Source organism: Prunus persica, chromosome G3 (genome assembly GCF_000346465.2).
Source record: "Prunus persica cultivar Lovell chromosome G3, Prunus_persica_NCBIv2, whole genome shotgun sequence".
Taxonomy (NCBI): domain Eukaryota; kingdom Viridiplantae; phylum Streptophyta; class Magnoliopsida; order Rosales; family Rosaceae; genus Prunus; species Prunus persica.
Window position 1 is genome coordinate 6204652 of NC_034011.1, and position 18695 is coordinate 6223346.

At 35.6% G+C, this 18695-nt stretch overlaps 3 protein-coding genes across 3 annotated transcripts; all 3 read right to left on the reverse strand.

Moving 5' to 3' along the window:
* On the reverse strand, positions 203–6447 carry LOC18782737 (DEAD-box ATP-dependent RNA helicase 56). The gene is made up of 12 exons (XM_007215360.2): positions 6069–6447; positions 5846–5962; positions 4953–5053; positions 4069–4241; positions 3687–3918; positions 3456–3574; positions 3166–3222; positions 2866–3050; positions 1256–1400; positions 1050–1133; positions 900–963; positions 203–546 (listed from the first exon to the last, which is right to left on the reverse strand). Exons 2-12 carry the CDS (start codon positions 5959–5961, stop codon positions 536–538), a joined length of 1287 nt encoding a protein of 428 aa, XP_007215422.1. The 5' UTR covers position 5962; positions 6069–6447; the 3' UTR covers positions 203–535.
* On the reverse strand, positions 6963–8302 carry LOC18783435 (embryo-specific protein ATS3A). The gene is made up of 3 exons (XM_007216674.2): positions 8034–8302; positions 7644–7751; positions 6963–7422 (listed from the first exon to the last, which is right to left on the reverse strand). The coding sequence occupies exons 1-3, from the start codon at positions 8202–8204 to the stop codon at positions 7144–7146; spliced, it is 558 nt and encodes a 185-aa protein (XP_007216736.2). The 5' UTR covers positions 8205–8302; the 3' UTR covers positions 6963–7143.
* Positions 13352–16822, reverse strand: LOC18783380. The gene is made up of 5 exons (XM_007215058.2): positions 16232–16822; positions 15525–15638; positions 15077–15156; positions 14363–14487; positions 13352–13826 (listed from the first exon to the last, which is right to left on the reverse strand). The coding sequence occupies exons 1-5, from the start codon at positions 16282–16284 to the stop codon at positions 13755–13757; spliced, it is 444 nt and encodes a 147-aa protein (XP_007215120.1). The 5' UTR covers positions 16285–16822; the 3' UTR covers positions 13352–13754.

Sequence of the window (18695 nt, forward strand, 5' to 3'; positions counted from 1 at the left end):
ACTATAATATCATACTATAGTGAAGGAGCCACTAATATAGTGGTTTGGAATAATTGTTCCCTCATGAAAGGTCATGAATTCGAATCCTAACATTCATATAATATGTGTGAATTTCATATATTATCACCTCTCTCAATAGGAAAAGTCATTAAAACATAATAATAATAAAATCATACGATAGGGATGCCAAGATAGCGAAACATGAACCAATACCCAATTCTTTTTAATCTCTAAAATAAAAACACAGGCGATTAATAAAGGGAAATTTTGGAGAATAGAAATCTGACGTTAAAACTGCCATCATAAGCAAAATTCAGCTGAAGGCTTTAAGTCTTACAAATTCTCTGCTCGCTATCAATCTAAAGTTGGACTCAAATGGGGATATAAAAAACATCATCAAAAGCACCCTAATCCTCCTGTCATGATAGTATTCTACATTCAAAAGAAATGCTATTAACTAAAAAACTAGAGGCTGATCAGGTCCAGAGTCCACCATCCTTCGAATCGCAAGGCTCGTCGTTGCTTCAAAAAACTATCATACTTGCACTGCATAAATCAGAAACATCTGTAAGTATTTGTATTGTATCCTGAGTTGCAAAGAATCCCCTATGCAATCTTAACCACCAAAGCGCGCACACCCACCAAACCAGAAAAAGAAACGCGGTTCCGAAAAACATAAAATGCATCTTCTAGCAGTAGGCAAGATAACCAGAAGACTTCTTCATGATTGAAGAATTAATTATGAGAGAAATACATCTCCACTGATTGAATGAACAGGTATCCTTAGATGGTACTTCTTCTTCATGTTGACTAGTGTTTATCTAACCAGCTTCTCCAATTTAGTTTCTAAAACTTCCATTACTGCAAATATTAACATTTTGTGAGAAAAGCTATCTTACTGTATGTAGAAGTATCAATTTGCTCCGGAAGCTCCTTTATGTCCACCTCAAACCTTGACTGGACCTGAAACAAGAAATTTGGATTAAGAAAAGGGTATCACAAAAGCAGAAGAAACGCTTGTATTGAAATAGATATTATATATATATTACCTGATTAAGAACATCAGAGTCTGATGCCGAAGAGACAAATGTAATTGCCAGTCCCTTGGTACCAAACCTACCAGCTCTGCCAACCTATGAAGGAAGGAAACGAAGCACAGAAACAAGAAACACTGGAATCAGCTAGAGATTAGGGAGACGACCTTCCACCCATGCACAAAGACAAGTAACAAAATTGTTAAAAGAAAAACAAATACCCTGTGTAAGTAGGTATCGGCAGAATCTGGCATGTCATAATTAATAACAATGTTAACACGCTCGATATCAATTCCCCTTCCGACTAAATCTGTTGCCACAAGAATCCTTGAAAGCCCCTCCTTGAAATTCTTGTAACGTTTCAACCTGCAAATGGAAAACCATGCCAAATCAGTTGATACTATGCATTCCTGACATTAAAATGCGGAAAAGCAAGATCATACAGTGTAAAATAAGAGGCTAAATAACTCGCAAGTCAAGAGGAGAAGAAGAAGAAACAAAGAGTCACTTAGGGCTAGATAACCTAGGCAATACAAATAAGACTTCTCACAGAAGACAAAAAAGGAATCATCTAGATTGAGGGACTTCAGCTGCTATGCTATAGTTAGTCCATTCTTCCCCGAGTTTAGTAGTACAGGCAAACTAACGAAACCAGACAACCTACCTTTGGTGAGATAATTGTCAGCAAAAAGGCAGAAAACAAAGGCCATTTTCTTTCTATTTTGAATTTCTAAAACCAGCTACCCACTCTTGTTCCAAACAAGGATCATCTGCACATTGGCATTGCTGAGTGCTAAACTGCCCATATGCAACAACCTCATACTGGAGAAATGCCAAAAAGATGAGGTGCTCCAAGTGTATTTTCTGAACCGTTCCATTTTTTTCATTCATGTGCTTTTCATTGACAGATAACATCCTTGGGAGCCAAATGCATCTTGCAGAAATTTCGCAGATAATCACTGTAAACAAAGATGGATCCTAATAGGCAGGTGAGTTCAGAATTGGATGGAGATTGATTAAGTATTGATGTCAGCCGGACAAGGCTGTTATTTGAAGAGAGTTGATCATTGCAACATCTTTGAAAAGAATGTTCCTGACTGATCCATTCTTGGTAGTTGTAGGTGACAGAAAGTAAATGCAGGACATTAATGAGTGTTTTTTTAACTATAAACTACAGTTGGAGTTCTAAAGAACTAGAATATGATATCAAATTTGTTATACGCATGTTAACATGAACTAAACTCTCTTACAAGAACTCACGCTCTTATAATAACTTCAACCATATCTAAAACTCCATTTCCCACCAGTTATTGTAAATACTACAGAAACATCAGATCACTAAAGAAAAAATAGATTCAAAAATAATCAACATATCTATATTTATAAATCATATTGCATTCGCAGCAACCCTAGTATTTTCAAAAACAGAGAAAAAAATAGCCCAGGTGCAATAAATTATAAACTGCACAAATAAACCTGCTTCAGACTAACAAATCAAATCTGCATCTATTAGGAGGCCAAAATCTGACAGTTCACATTGTAGTACATTTAGCTTATCAGACAATGGGAAATCAGGAAGCAAACACAAACACCTTACTCCCACCCGAAATGTAACATAAGATACCAACCCAAATCAATGCAACACTCTCATAATACTCCACTAAAACAATATAAAAAAAATATTGAAAACAAAAGTTGATGAAATTCTCACAGGACACAAGCAAGCACAATGAAGGGTAACAACTGTCAGAATACATTATCAATACTATATGCAAAGAATAGACTGGTACTTTCTCCCATTTATTGTATTTCAAAGGGATGAAATGCACACCTTTCTTCCTGAGGCATTCCAGAGTGAATGCAGATAGATGGGAAGTTACAATCAGCAAGTAATTTGTTCAGCTCAGCTGCTCTGCTTACACTTTTTACAAAAATAACAACTTGGTTGAAATCCAATGCATCAAGAAGGTCAGTCAACTTGCGGTTTTTCTCAGGTTCGCTCAATTTGATGTAGTGCTGCACAGAGAGAGAGAGAGAGAGAGAGAGAGAGAGAGAGAGAGAGCATGAGGGTGAGCAAGCAAGACACAGTTAACCAACAACACAAAGCTCATCAATCACATTACAGAAATACCTGAACGAGACCATGAAGTGTCAATTTGGCCTCATCATCTACATAAATTTCCATGGGCTGCAACAAACAAATATGATCACAAATTGAATTAAAACAAAAATCTTGCACCTCCAATACTCCATAATAAGCACACAAAAAAGTTGAACAAACCAGACCAAAAATCACCATAGACCAAATTTTATGAATATCGATACAAATTTCAAAATAAAATAAAATTAGGGTTTAAGCAATCTACAATCATAAGAAGCTGATTATTTGTAAGTTCATGTTAAGGTTTAAGCAAATATTACATCTTGCATAAATTTCTTGCAAACAGGGCGGATTTCTTTGCTTAGTGTTGCTGAAAACATCATCACTTGCTTGTCATGAGGAGTCAACTTAAAGATCTCCTGCACATCTCTCCTCATATCTGAAAAAGTTGGAAGAACCGGAAAATTAAATAAAACTTAACAAACATAATTTTCATTACAGAAAAATACTGGTGAAGTCCCCTTTAACAAGATTAATCTTTAAAAAATTACCAAGTGACTCAAGCATCTTATCACATTCATCAAGAATAAAATGTCTGACATTCTTTAGTCCAAGCTCTTTATCTCTTGCCAAAGCTAATATTCTCCCAGGTGTTCCAACAACAATGTGAGGACATTCATTTTTCAGTAAGTCTTTGTGAACCTTGATACTGACACCTCCATAGAAGACTGCAACCTTCAGGTCCGGCAAATAGGTACTGAATCTCTCAAATTCATGACAAATCTGTAGCAAAAAAAAATAATAGTAGCTTCATTAAACAGAACCTCAGCATAGAATCGTATGGCCAAAACAGCAACAGCTTCATATCCAATATATGCATATGCGCATCGAAATTGGAGTTCTCTACACTGATAATGAATTCATTGGGCATACCTGGTAAGCCAGTTCTCTTGTGTGGCAAAGAATAAGAGCAGCAACCTGACCAGCAATTGGATCTATTTGCTGAAGGGTAGATAGAACAAAGACGGCGGTCTTTCCCATCCCAGATTTTGCTTGACAGATAACATCCATTCCTAAGATAGCTTGAGGGATGCACTCATGTTGAACTGATGAAGCAAACAAAATTGTACCGGACGAAACCTCAGTAAGTATAAATGACCTTCCAGATCCTTTTAATGGAAAGGTTTACCAAACCAGTTTTCTTGCCGAAATCATGAATATGGAATTAGTGATTACCTGGACATAGAAAAAATAGAAAACTCAGAAACAGTCAACCACAAAAGATGATTAAACAATTAAGGACAATCTTGCCATTCTCACATTCCATGTAAAAGAAATCAATTGATGAAAGAATGTTTACCACCTATAATTCATTATAGATATAAATTACACACTAATGTTAGTAATTCATGTGGTACATCCAACAGATATGAAACAACGGACTAATGAAATCATGCACTCGAGAACTTTAATGATGGACAACGTATAGATACTAGACACGTACTGCATTGCAATTCAGAATTCAGAGACCAATCCAAAGAATTGATATATCAAAGCTATTTTGACCAAAGACCTAAGTTCACAAGATGTTACTAGTGATGCAGAGTTTACTGAGTATACCCAAGTGGCATGGCATAGAAATACTACCAACGGCTAAAAATATATGAAAAGAACTCATTCATCTACTTGTAACCAGGAATGCAGAAATGAGATGCAACGCCACATAATTATGCAACATAATTATTCCGACCACAGAATCAGAAGTCTAGCAGACTCTTGACACAGACATATAATTATAACAGTGAGAGAAACTTTGCCTTCTGAAGGATGTTCGAACCCAGAATCCACAATCGCTCGAAGAAGCTCTGGTTTCAACAGGAAGTCTCTGAATCCTGAACTGTGGATGCCAACATAGCCCCTGCACCATATGACATAGGAGTTTAGAAAAAATAAATAAATTTGAGGGATCCATAACAAATAAAACCTCATGGAATCTGAAAGTATGAAATGCATAGAAGATTAGCAAGATGTATCAGCAAAACCTCATAAAAAATTTGATGTAGTTGAATCACAGCATACAGAGGCAGAGGCAATATACACATTAAAGCATTACCCTCCAATAAGAAAATATGAAAAATACAATTCTATCAAATCACAATACTAAACCCCAGAGTTTTAGGCACAATAACCACAGCGATGCCAAGAGGAGCTTAACCGGGAACACCTTTCTTTTGTGAGAACATGGACTTAATAAAAACTACAGTGAGGTTTTATCACAATGTTCAACCTTATTTGTCGAGTAAATCTTTTAGAAACTTAAGCATTGTAGAAGCACGAAACTGAATTTGTTAGGTTCTATTTTATTAAAAGAAATTTGGGTCTGTCTCTGTCCATAAAGACATCTAAGTCAAATTTGACAAAATCTCTTGTTTTTTTGGTAAACTTTTATTCCAAAAATGAAAACAATCTGAAGAAGCGAACAAATCAAATCCACAATTACTTTCTCCACTTTTTTCCTCAGTTTTCACAGTGACCAAGCAAAGTACAAAACAGTACAAATAGCAGAACCACAAACCAACCAAAAACAAGAGAAACCAAAATCAACATTAAAAAGTACTTTTTTATCTATACGTACATAAGCAAACAGCCCAACTGACTCGTGATAGTAAAATGGAAGATGCGAAATTAAGAAAAAGTTCAAGATACTAACTTTTTAACGGTATCACCAGAGGGCTTGGCGGAGACGGAGTTGGGGGCATTTTGGTCTTCCTCTTCATAATCGACCAGCTCCTCTTCGTAACCATCGTTGTCTCTGATTTCACCCATGCTATAGAACCACAACAAAATTTGAGCTCGAGCGTTAGGGTGTTTCTAAGAAAATCAGAAGCTTTAAGAACTAGTTGAACTGCTTTGATACGGTTTAAATTGCATACCTTTAAGCTTCCACTGAGCAAGAGAGATTCAGCGTAATGATCTACGAGTGTCGAGGCCTCTGAGAAAATTCAAAAACAATAATGACAAAAATTGAAAATGTTTGGGAGAGAAGAACGGAGTGAATGGATATAAACCCTGGATCTAGGGTTCGGGAGGAGGGGAAGCGTGGACTTGGGATTCCAAGGTAGGGGAGAAGATATAGGGAGCGTGACGTTAATGAATGGACGAAAGTACCCTCCTAGTTGCGAATTTAGAGATATTTTTGAAGGACGTAATGGTCACTGCGAGGAATGGATATTTCAAACTCAAAATCATGTCAGAAGGGCAGCGCGAGGATAAGAGGGGTGCAGTGCAACCGAAATTTCAAATAAGTAGAAGAAAAAACTCGGACCAAACCGAACCGAAAAAATTCCACCGATTTGGCCAGTTTTCGGGTTAAGTTGCCCAGCCCTAGATTCAGTTCTCGGCTATTTTTATCCCAAAAGCTAGGACTTTGAGAATAATTGTGAGTTTGATAGAAGACACACAGAAGATTAATTTGCATAGCCACATGTCTACAAAGGAAATGTTCTCCTCTGGGGTCACCTCCTCCATAGACCACATGATATGTCACATTACACGCATAGGAGGCCTCATTCTTTGAATGTCAAACATATTACCGTCAACATGTTTCCACCATAGGCGGCGATGTCAATTTTGTGGGTTCCATATTCTTCCCCACTCCAAGCTTTTCAATACTGTGGCAGGCTTAGGCTATATTTTGAGCCCATGGTCGATTTGGCTAATGTTAGGCCCAATTATAATTGAACTGAAAAAGAAAGTAAATCGCTTTAATTCAGAAGCACCGCAAACGAGGTCATGTCTTCGAATCTTCCCTCGTCCAATACCACTTGTATCAAAAAAATAAAAATAACTAAATAAAGAGTTTATTAATTGGGTTGTTTTCTACATAACCCCCAATAACCATAACAAGCAAATCTGATGGCAAACAGATAATGCCAAAGCACCAAAACCATTACAAACCAGAGCCAAAATAATGACCTGAAAACCCTGCTGCACTCCTATCTCATCTGGCTACATGCTTGAAGTGGATAATGCTGCTGAAGCACCACCATTACAATGATTAAACCCATACCAAATACCATTGGGAATAAAAGAGTTGTAATAAAATGTGACAGATTTGGTGTAATGACCATAGATTGTCACTGTCTGTGTTTTCCACCCATCGTATCCATTCCTATAGAGATATACATAACAGATCTGGTACGCACATGGCCCAGAAATCTGAAATGTATCTGTGGAGCAACTCTCGAATGCCCTCGAAGATGGATCGTCTATTCTGGGTGCATACACCTGATCATCATCCGAGAAATAAAGAACATTGATAAATGACTAATTACCCATTATGCAGAAATATATATAATCTTCTTTTGTGGGTTATATTAGCTGTAATTGCCGCACTAGTGTGATCACTCTGACACGTAGAAGTATACACTGATCATGTTATGTTGTTAGACTGTTAATCCAAACAATACATATCCAAACATGAATTTTTCAATGTCTAATTGAAGTACCTGATTGCCATAAGCATCACCAAATGCAATACTGATCTGATCTCGTGTGTATCTGGGTGAAGAACAGCTAGTCTTTATTGATACTGTGTAAGAACAGCTCCCTGCATACTGTGAGAGGCCATAACAGTTAAATTCTCATATAGAATCAATATATTGCCCTCTTTCTCTGGTTCAATAACATTCACCACTTGCAAACAAATCAATGATTTGAATCAATTTTTTTCACCTAGGTACTTGATCTTTCAAAGGATCTTGCCTTTTCAGCAAAATCCCAGGACAGAAATTTCTGGTTCTTTTTTCTTTTTTTCTACATGCAGTACAATACTACAATTCAACTCTGTGTATATAAATCTATTTATCAAGAATTGCTTCCAAATGAATTGATCATACCTGGTTATTGCTGAGCTTGAAGGATCTGAGAGGTTGGGGCTGTGGAATGATTGATCTGCCTTGTGTGAAGGTGAAGAGGAAGGCAAAATGAAGCAGAAAACTCACAGCCTTCATCATTTTTAGTCTTCCCTTAACCCTTTTCAATATAGTCTGAACAGAATGTGGTGCCATCTTTATATACTAGAGCTCTCTCTCTCTCTCTCAAGCATTAATCTCTGTCATGTTGCTAACAAATCATTAGTTGTAACTTGTATTAGGTGAAAACCACCGTAGATTCAGTGCACTCAAAACTTAAGTCACTGTTGGATTTACATAATAACATGAATTTTCCTTTTTTTTTCCTTTTTTTTGGTCATTTTTATTTACAAGCGATAAATTAAACTATAAAATAAATAAAAAGTTTAAATATGAGACCATCTACAAGTTAAAGTCCTTTTTTATTGGGTTATATCCCTTGCTTCTTTGTCATGTTGTTTACACGGCATTAGTTGTATTAGTTGAAACCACAGTAGATTCAGTGCACTCAAGAATTAATTCACTGTTGGATTTACATAATAATATGAAATTTCCTTCTTTTGTCTTTGGTAAGTAAATAATATGAAATTTCAGCCACAGGTGGAGCAGGACAATTTTACACACCAGACCAGAGTGAAGTAATGTATATTAATGAGGTCACTTCCAAAAGAAAAAACAACATTTAATGTTCCATCCAGCGCAGGCCACCACGTGTACACCTGCACACATGTACACCTTTTGGTCCTTTAATTTTTCCTTTTGTTGTCTGCCAATGTAGCTTGGCTGGCAGGACCTCAATTAAGTACCAGGCAAAACTTATAAGCAGCCACTTGTTTTTCTTTGGCTGAATTTTAACCCTTCATTTTAAAGGGTTTTCTTCTTGTTTTTTTGCGACACTTGTTATAGAATTAGTCATATAGTTTCCAATTTACACACCTTACATGGAAAAGCTAGTTCCAGCCCAACCACATTCAAAAACTGATTCCTCCAATTTGCTGAGCACTTCCCATTGAAAAAATAAATGGCAGATGGGTGAGGTGAGTTGGTCAGGACAGTGAGTTCATTCTTTTAGAAACATTTGAATTATTGCTTCTATATAAAGTAAAATAAAAATAATATATTGTCAAAATTTGGAGAAAAACATCCACCAACAAAGAGCTAACCCATCAAGAGCCTCATTAAAGAACCAAATTCCCAATCCAGATTTTAGCTTCAATTTGCCAAACAATCCACAACATAATTTTTTTCCCTGTAAATGTGGATAAACTCGCAATTTCCAATTTGTCTTATGAGATCACAATAACTATGCACCAAAGTACGAATTATCACTTCCAGATTTCTAATGATAAAATTAGTCCTGATATTACAATTAAACTCATTGAAACTGAAAAGAGAAACAGCAAGCTCATTAAAACAAAAAGAGAATATTGCATTGAACTCACATGCTATTCTTATTATCTTGCTTGATCTCAAACATGCCAGTTAAAGTTGATAGTTTAATCGTTTTAGTTTCCTCTAATATCTCTTGATCCAACAGAAAATATTGCATTTCTACGCCACACATACATTAAAACAGATAATGGAAAATCTCATTATCTAACTTTAAGAAACTCTTGGTAATTTTTTATTTTTTTTAATGGGGAGACTCTTTAATGAATGAAAAATCAGACTTAAAAGAACTTTTCTATCTCACACGCCCTTTGTAGGCATTTGATGAGAAAAATAGATGAATGGCATTCAATATCCATTTTTTGAGGTTGTGGAATAAATGTGATTGGTTTTTTTTTTTTAGTATAAGTTTAAATTACATGGGAGGGGATTTCTCTCACACACACAAAATAAATGTGATTGTTTTGTTAGGTAGATGGTGTCTCATAGAAATGGTCAAAAATCTTGGTCATTGCTTGATGCGATGAGGGTAAACTTATTAAAATAGACAATAGTCCCACATATTGTGTCTTACAAGTCACACATATAGGAATGGGACTCATAAATTCATGTTGCTAGAGCATAAATAACAATTATCTTCATTCTATAAAACAAAAAAAGCCATATCGAATAATTTTATTACACAAACATAGTAAATAATTAATACAAACAAATCTGAAAAGGAAAATGAATATATCAATTAATTTAAACACATCCCTTCTTCTTTCTGTTCAATCTTGTCTCTAGTTATGCACATTGGTTTATAGCCTTATAGGCATTGAAGAGTTGATCTTATCCTTTTCGGTGAAACCTTCATTTTAAGAGCGGGTTTTTTTAAAAAAAAAAAATTTAGAAGAAGAATTAATATATAACAAAAACGATATACCAATTTATAACAAAAAAAGGTATACAAACAATGACACAAATACAATGACCTCGTTAAAATATTTCTAGAAAAAACCACATGAAACAAACCCTAGATGAGGAAAGAGTACCACACACACCATGGACTAACAAGAGAGTCCGACCCAGGCCACATTGGACCACTACTTCGAACCATAATAGTAAGAAAAAAAAGCCTACTGGACACCAACAGAGTAGACCCACATGAGAGAACCACAAACCCATCCCAACTGTCAAAAGAAGCCTTTTATGAGAACTCATAGTCCATTGTACAATATATGAACTGTAGAGCACACCAAAGGTCAGAGACATAACAGAGCACACCAAGAAAATCACGGAGACTACCGTAGAGAGAAACCCCATGGAAGCGCAGTAACTCAGAAGAGAAAATTTGCAAAGGGCAAGACATCGGGATAAACAAAACAAAAAACAAGAACCCAAACGAAGAAAACCCCTCAGAGAGCACACCACCGCAGACTAACAATGGCAAAGGAAACGTAGTCCGTTAGGCAACACAAACATTGAGAAGCATGCTGAGAGTCAGAAGACAGAAAGAAACACTACACTAAACAAAACATAAAAAAAAAACATAGACGCGACTAGTGAACCCTAAACAAAACAAAGCACCACTATAAACCCAGCAAATAACAACCCACCACAACATAAGACTGTCAAATAAAAATTCATACATGTGCATAGTTCTTTGTACAGTGCAGAAAGCTGGTCATGAGTGTCAAAGAAAAGCCAACATAAGCACCAAATGTCATCTTCTTGTTTCTTATTCCAAACCCCTAACTGACAAAGCAAAAGGGACCAAGATCGGCCTCTTAGCATGGCAAACTTCAAATAGAAGGTCATCAAAATAAGAACGTTTATCAGATATCAAACAAACGTTCCATCAGACACCTCAAGGAGACCTGGGAGACCCACTAGGTTGGTCTCCATTGCCTTGTGATCAATACAAGCACCTGAAGCATCCGAGAGCATAAGGTACGTCCCAAAAAATTGCTCAAGGTCATGAAATACTCCAACACTACTCGGATTCGCAATCTTCATCGCAAAATAAACAAACAAACTCGTATAGATGAGGAAAAAGATGGTACCCAATAACCTTAGTAGCCAAAAACCTTGCCCAACATCGAGAACATCTTGGAACTTACGGTAGAGGCGCTGTAAGGGGAACCACATCCACTGTGACCGCCGAGCCCAACAAAACAGGTTGCACTGTGACTGTCGTTGACTAGGAAACTGGCGGCACAATAGCAGAAACAAATCCACCGAAACCACCATACCAAGGCAACCACCAGAAACACCGACGCACTTCGAAGAAAGAGAATGACAGCGAAAACCCAAACTGAAAGGGCGGAGAGGGAGCATCGCAAATCATTGGAGCGAACTAGTACCACCAAGAAGCCAAAAGAAACAAGACAATACACGAAGGAAACTAATGCCCAGGATCTAGGAGAGACCAAAGGCAGACCTAAGGCTAGGCTGGAATGGGCTCCAGCCTAGGGGAACATTTATGAAATATTAAACATGGTCTTAATTATTATTATAGGTTTATTCCTACTCAAATAAATATTAGCTCATTGTACCAAATAAATATAGCCCACACATGCATTGTTTTTCTTTTTTTAATAAATTAATAATAGCCCAATCTAAGTAAAGTAAATAATAGCTCAGTCCTCTATTTAAAATAAGCACACTCTTGAAACATATAGGAAATAATAAACGTCAATCCAATCCAAACCTATATAAATTTGATTAGAAGCAGAACTCACGCTAAGGCTCTATCAACTTAAGCTATTCTAATCGTACTGATATTGGGCTACGCCCACATAAAGCAAACATCAAAAAATTTCTTCTAGCCACCCAAAACGCCATATTTGTACCTTGAAAACCTAGAGGAAATAGCTCTCTTCTAAAAAATTGTACCAACCTATCTTGAGTGGGTTCTTCAATCTTGGTAAGGTTTTTTTATTTATTATTATTTTAAATATATATATATATATTCAATTTTCAATTTTAATTGTTGTTATTGAGTTTTTATGATTTAGGGTTTGAGTGAAAACTTTTGGAGATTGTTGATATATGTTTTATTTTTGCAACTTGAATTATTAATTAGCATATATGATTTTTAATGTCTAGTATTTTTGGGGAATCAACTTATTGTATCTTGTTGATAAAGAAAAATATGCATCTAATAGAAAGCAAATGGCCATTGTTTTAAGATTTGTTGATAATGATAGTTTTGTACGAGAACGTTTTTTTGAGATTGTTTGGTATTTATTTATATTTTGTACTTCTTTGTATTATATTTGCTCGTATTGTAGCTTTATTTGATTTATAAAATTTCATTTACATTTTTGTTTCAAGAGAAAAAAGACTTATAATATATCTTCTTTATAAAAATAGAAATAAATATATAGCCTACCCCTATAAAAATTCCTAAATCCACCATTGAGAGAGACAATAAGGCCAGCACCCCGAAATCAAAGCGTTGAGTGACAACAACCGCTCAATGCGGAAGATAAACCTAAGCATAATATTTTAGCTCGGTTCTCCTCACTAGGAAGAGAGTGACCCATCGCGTAAGGTTTGTTTTCTTTTACTATTTGTTTCTATCTATATGATTAGTGTCTTTTACAAAATATTCTCTTATTTTTGTAGCTACTTTTCAATTAGAAACCTTAATGGTGCCTCAATGTGTTGCTCAGCTGCTAAGGACCTTTGTTTTATACAATCTGCCTCAATGTAGTGCGCTATGTATGGCTTGCCAGGAACCATGGTTATTTTATAGACTATGAATATTTTATGGAGTAAAAATCTGATTATTAATCTTTCGGTATAAAATATATAATCTCTAAGTTTTATTACCAACTAGCACTTAATTTAATGGTATTTCTCTTCAAAATAATGAAAAAGTTCTAAAGTTCGAACCCAGCCCAAGTTATTGGGAAAAAGTTAGCAGCAAAACATAAATTGATGATCGCTCATTAAATCTACAATGATATGGAATTAAGAATTTTGGAAACAGTGTATATAAAGTTAAATAACAAGCAATTGCTTAAAGCTGCGACACATAAACATATGGTCAGCAAACTGCCACAAGAACCATCTTGGCTTCTGCTGCAAAACCCTACTATAGCTACAACAAGGAACTGACTTAACATTATGTTCAGAATATCGAAAAATGCGGGTATTTACTATTTTCCTATTATCTTCTCCCCACCGAAAATGCAAGAAAATATCTCCACTAGAAGTTTGAAAACATAATGGCTGTCACAAAGCCTGGACAACATACTGGGCATGAATTCAGCAGTGCCGCTGTTACATCAAGAAGCTTTTGGTTCAACGCTCACTTGGAAGCTTGATTTAAAACTCAGTAGGAGGCTTTAACCTTATTAGTCTCTTGATTCTGTCTTTTTCCGTATTCTCCAGCAACCCCTGCAAAGTATAGGAAAACAGATGTCAAAGAAGATAAAATTCAACATTATAAAGCAAAATGTTAGGCAGCAATATAGAATTGCCATGTAACATGAAGTCAGTATGTGAAGATGAAACAATGGATAAGAAGCAAAGCTTTCTATCAACCTATCAACCCAAATAATAAAACGAAACTAAAAGAAAGGTAAGGCTTGCTTGTAATGTAATTATAAAGGAAAGTTGGAAATTTCCATATTTCCCATTCTAATCGGGAGCTGTGATTTAACATTTAGTCTCGGATGATTGTGAGCCTCCACCACCCTGCCACTAAAATAATACCAAAGTGGTGTTGGTCTGACTACTATGGACAACTTCTACCACATGATTTTCATTGTGCTGTTGGGATGGTTGCCGTAAGATGCAGCCATCAAAGGAATTCCATACTAAATGATTTAACTTGTTGGATGTTTTGGTGAAGGATGAACAAACAACAACAATTTTTGTTTTTTGTTTTTAATACAATGCTTTAATTATTTAAAACTTATTCATCACCTCACCTTCCAAACAATTTCATCCAGACACAAGCAAATTCTTCCATACTTATCCAGGAAAAGGCGCTCAGTTGGAGGTTTCCCACATACATCCTTCACAGCTGATGTTATCACAAAGATCACCTCTGACACTAGCAAGAATCCATCCAGGTTAGAGAAGCAAAACCAGAAAAATAAAGCACGGCACACCTCTCCCATTCAAAAGAAATTGTTCCAATTTGGCCAATGGTAAGCACCACAAAGAGAGTATCATTTTGAATTTGTTTACTGTAAGTGATAGTGTCAATTTTCCATTCAAAAAAGTGCTACCTTTGGCCAATTGCACCAAGCACTAAAGCAGAGTCAGTGACTCAGTAATGTGTGGAAAGAGATAGCAGTTGTTTTTCACTTGTTTCTTTAGAGCAATGGCATAAATTTTCCTACTATAGCACTGGCCGGCCGTAATAGGTGAGAACCTTGCTATCATAAAGATATTTGACAACATGAATCTATTTTGGAAAGCATGCAAAAATTACACATGCAAAAGGGAAAAGCTTTTCACCTTAGTTGCAACTAACTAAACTACTGATTGAAAAGGTATCAAAAGGATGTGAAAACTGCTCGTTCAGAACTCTAATCTCAAACAAGAGTGAAGTGCAATTTTAGCTTTCGATTGACAGTTTCATCCTGCCCTTTCTATAAACTAGCATCATATTCTTGAACTGAGTAATGAATACTTACAGGCTAGTTCATCATACTCATCCTTGCCCACAACATAGATGCTGACATCCCCAAGCACAGTGTAAACAATGTAAACTGACCTGATAATACATCAATGCAAGTCAAATAATGTAAACTGATACCAGATTCTGAGTCACATTTTTTTTTTAATTCATTTAAAAATAGGAATAGCATTATTTCTGTGAAGGTCACAACTTTAATGCAAAAGGGAGTTCTTTGCTGAAGACTTAATTCCAAAAAGCTTTCCTTGACAAAAGAAAATTTCAAAACCTTTATATGTTTTATTATACCCCAGCATTATATTCTCATTGGAGGAAATTTTAGGCTCCAGCTCAATTCTTGGATCCAATCCCCAAGGTATGTGATGACACTAGAACAACTAAGGCAATCCCAACATAGACATTAAGCATTAAATGTGCAGGACGAAAAAAGAGAAAAGTATACATACTTGTGGCAAGCAACAAGGAGCTCTTCATTTTTCACACCCCTAAGATTTTCTGCCCCTAGTTTGACTAGGAAAGATCGCCAATGCAGCCGTTCCTCAGCAGGAACTCCATTGAAACTGCAATGAGCATAGAACCCTGGAGTCAATGCTTCAAATATAGGAAACATAAATGCACAAAAATGTCAAAACAATTAATTCAAGAGTGCTCTTTCGTACTCGATATATTCCATACAGCAATTGCATATACATTATACAACGAAGCAGAAAGATGAGGTCTTTTATAGCAAATGCTGTATAATTTTCACACCATGCTATACATGAATCGTTGTATATTGTTAACTATCCTTTTCACTTCTTAATCTGATAGGATATTGTACAACAGAAAGCCATCCATTTAAACGTCAGCGATTCCCCATTACACCATTTCAAGAAAAATAAAAAACCATCGAAGAAAAACAAAGTCCACCCGATTCAAACCATAAACACAAAGTAAAAGACAAACTATACAGAAATGAAATACCCAAAACACAATTCAGATCCAAGTCGTAAGATTTCGAAGCTAGATTAACTAAACCCACAAAAGGGTATACCAAAATTAATAACTTTCAGTCAAAAACACCACAAACAGAATCCAAAGTTACAAGTTCATGACGTTGGAGAAATTTCAAAACATTTTGAATAAAGAACGGAAGATGTAGATCCGCACTTACCGTTCAACTAGGATGTTGCCTTCCGAGTTGGCGAACAAGACTGCAAGTATCATAGCTCGCTTGCAGAATTGAGTAGTAAATAGGTAGGATCAATGTAAACCACCAATTATCAATTATGCGATAAACTTGTTTGAAAAAGGTCAAATTTTCTATACGATTCAAAGCTTTCCAAAACCAATCTGAATCTGACTATATTGCAGAATTGTAACGTTACTGTTGCTGGTTTTAGTGGGAGTTGGAATCGTTTTCTTTGGTTGGCTTTCGGGGTCTTCTGCTCCTTCTATGCAGATCTTGGAGCTGGGTTCTTGTTATATATTTTTAATTTATTATTATTTCTTATTATTATTTGGTTGTTCCCTTGTTGCCTCGGTGCCTTTTTTTTTTGGTATTTCTGGGCTGTGGCCTTTTGGTTTTGTAATTTCGGCTTCTCTGTTTAGCCTTTTCCCTTGGGCCAATAGGCTGATTTTTTTATTTTTTTTATTTTTTATTTTTTTTCCTTCTAGATTTTTAAAATATATAAGTGATAGTTTTAATTTCCTCTAATATCTCTTGATCCAGCAGAAAATATTGCATTTCTATGCCACACATACATTAAAACAGATAATAAAAAATCTAATTATCTAACTTTAAGAAACTCTTGGTAATTTTTTTTTGAGATTTTCTATTTAAACCCCCTCACTTTTCTTTGTTTACCCCAATACTTAAATCATTAAGCTGTAAGTTTTATTATTGTGTAAAAAGACAAAAAATGTCATCCAACTTAATAATTAATTCTAGTACATCTATACACACACCCCACCACTCTTCATATTATGTTTTAAAAACTTCCTTCCAACTTCTTGTTTACAAACTCTCTCTCTCTCTCTCTCTCTCTCTCTCTCTCTCTCTCTCTCTCTCTCTCTCTCTCTCTCAAGTTCTCAACTCTCAACAATACCCAAGTGTTAGAATTCCAATTACAGTTCTTGGAGAGAGGTAAAGTTGTTCTCTTTCTCTAGAAAGTATTAAATTTCGGATTTGGGGTTTCATTTGTTTGTGTTTTTTTTTTGCTGGGAACAAAGAAAATTATGGGGTTTCATTAGAATTTTTTTTTTCTTCTATTTGGGGTGTATTTAAGGGTAGTTTGGGAAGATAATGGGGGTTCTTAGAAATTGTGAAAATTTAAATTAAAAGTTGGGGTGAACTTAGAACATGAGGTGAAGTAAGAGAAGTGTGGGGTTTAAATAAAAAATCTTTTTTTTTTTTTTGGATGGGGAGACTCTTTAATGAAAGAAAAATTAGACTTAAAAGAACTTTTTCTATCTCACACGCTCTCTGTAGGCATTTGATGAGAAAAATAGATGAATGGCATTCAATATCCATTTTTTGAGGTTGTGGAATAAATGTGATTGGTTTTTTTTTTTTTTTTAGTATAAGCAATAGTCGAAACTACATGGGAGGGGATTTCACACACACACACAATAAATGTGATTTTTTTTTTGTTAGATAGATGGTGTCTCATAGAATTGGTCAAAAGTCTTGGCCGTTGTTTGATGTGATGAGACTGAACTTATTAAAATGGACAATAGTCCCACATATTGTGTCTTACAAGTCACACCTATAGAAGTGGGACTCATAAATTTCGTATGACACGAGACACTCTTACACTCTGCAAGTTATGTTCGCAGAGCATAAAAAACAATTCCCTTCATTCCATAAAACAAAACAAAAAAGCCATATCTAATAATTTTATTACACAAACATAGTAAATAATTAATACAAACAAATCTCAAAAGGAAAATGAATATATCTATTAATTTAATGCAATGCGTGTGGTGATTAAACTCAGAAGAATAAGTAATAGTTATGAACCCTAACCCAACAGAGAGAAGAAATAGGTATGAGAGAGAGAGGGAGCACCAGCTACCTGCCCTTATTTTCCACCATTGCATTTCCTCTATTTTCACAACGATAAAATTATATGTTATTTTAATGAACAGTAATTGCAACTATTTGGCCTACGCTTGCGTACCGAAGAAAGATTGTAAACCTATACCTCCTACAATTATATACGAGTCACATCCTTCTAGCTGTAACCTAAAGTTGTACCTTTGGATCGAAAAACATCTCCAATACAGTACTCCCTGGTTATAAAGTGCAAAGAAAATGTGAGAGGCCCAACGCTGGAGGCTCAGAAAGACAGAGCAATCCCAGGATCCAAGCAGTTTGGACTTTTTCGTTCAAATGGAATCGAGAGCCCAAATTCAAGAAAGCACCAGTCCAAAATCAAAAAGCCCATGTCAATTTCTGGGCAACCATTAGAATCTTTTTTAGATTGGGCCAATTCTCAAACACACCCAGCCCATTTCTTTTTAAGAAAAAGGCCATGAGGCAAAACATATGAGTTTTTATCCACTAAAAAAGACTAGCCCAACCTTCTTACAAAAAGCCAACATATCTTTTTTGGAAAATCTATTCTCAAAGAAAC

Excerpts from the sequence above, each read along its gene's own strand:
- LOC18783380 (XM_007215058.2), bottom strand. The coding sequence starts at position 16,284 with ATGATACTTGCAGTCTTGTTCGCCAACTCGGAAGGCAACATCCTAGTT. Across the intron at positions 15,639-16,231 it reads GGCAACATCCTAGTTGAACG|TTTCAATGGAGTTCCTGCTG; the intron begins GTAAGTGCGGAT and ends TGCTCATTGCAG. Across the intron at positions 13,827-14,362 it reads TGGATGAAATTGTTTGGAAG|GGGTTGCTGGAGAATACGGA; the intron begins GTGAGGTGATGA and ends TATACTTTGCAG.
- LOC18783435 (XM_007216674.2), bottom strand. The coding sequence starts at position 8,204 with ATGGCACCACATTCTGTTCAGACTATATTGAAAAGGGTTAAGGGAAGA. Across the intron at positions 7,752-8,033 it reads TCAAGCTCAGCAATAACCAG|TATGCAGGGAGCTGTTCTTA; the intron begins GTATGATCAATT and ends GGCCTCTCACAG. Across the intron at positions 7,423-7,643 it reads GTGATGCTTATGGCAATCAG|GTGTATGCACCCAGAATAGA; the intron begins GTACTTCAATTA and ends GATGATGATCAG.
- LOC18782737 (XM_007215360.2), bottom strand. The coding sequence starts at position 5,961 with ATGGGTGAAATCAGAGACAACGATGGTTACGAAGAGGAGCTGGTCGAT. Across the intron at positions 3,919-4,068 it reads CAAGAGAACTGGCTTACCAG|ATTTGTCATGAATTTGAGAG; the intron begins GTATGCCCAATG and ends TTTTTGCTACAG. Across the intron at positions 1,134-1,255 it reads CCGATACCTACTTACACAGG|GTTGGCAGAGCTGGTAGGTT; the intron begins GTATTTGTTTTT and ends CTTCCTTCATAG.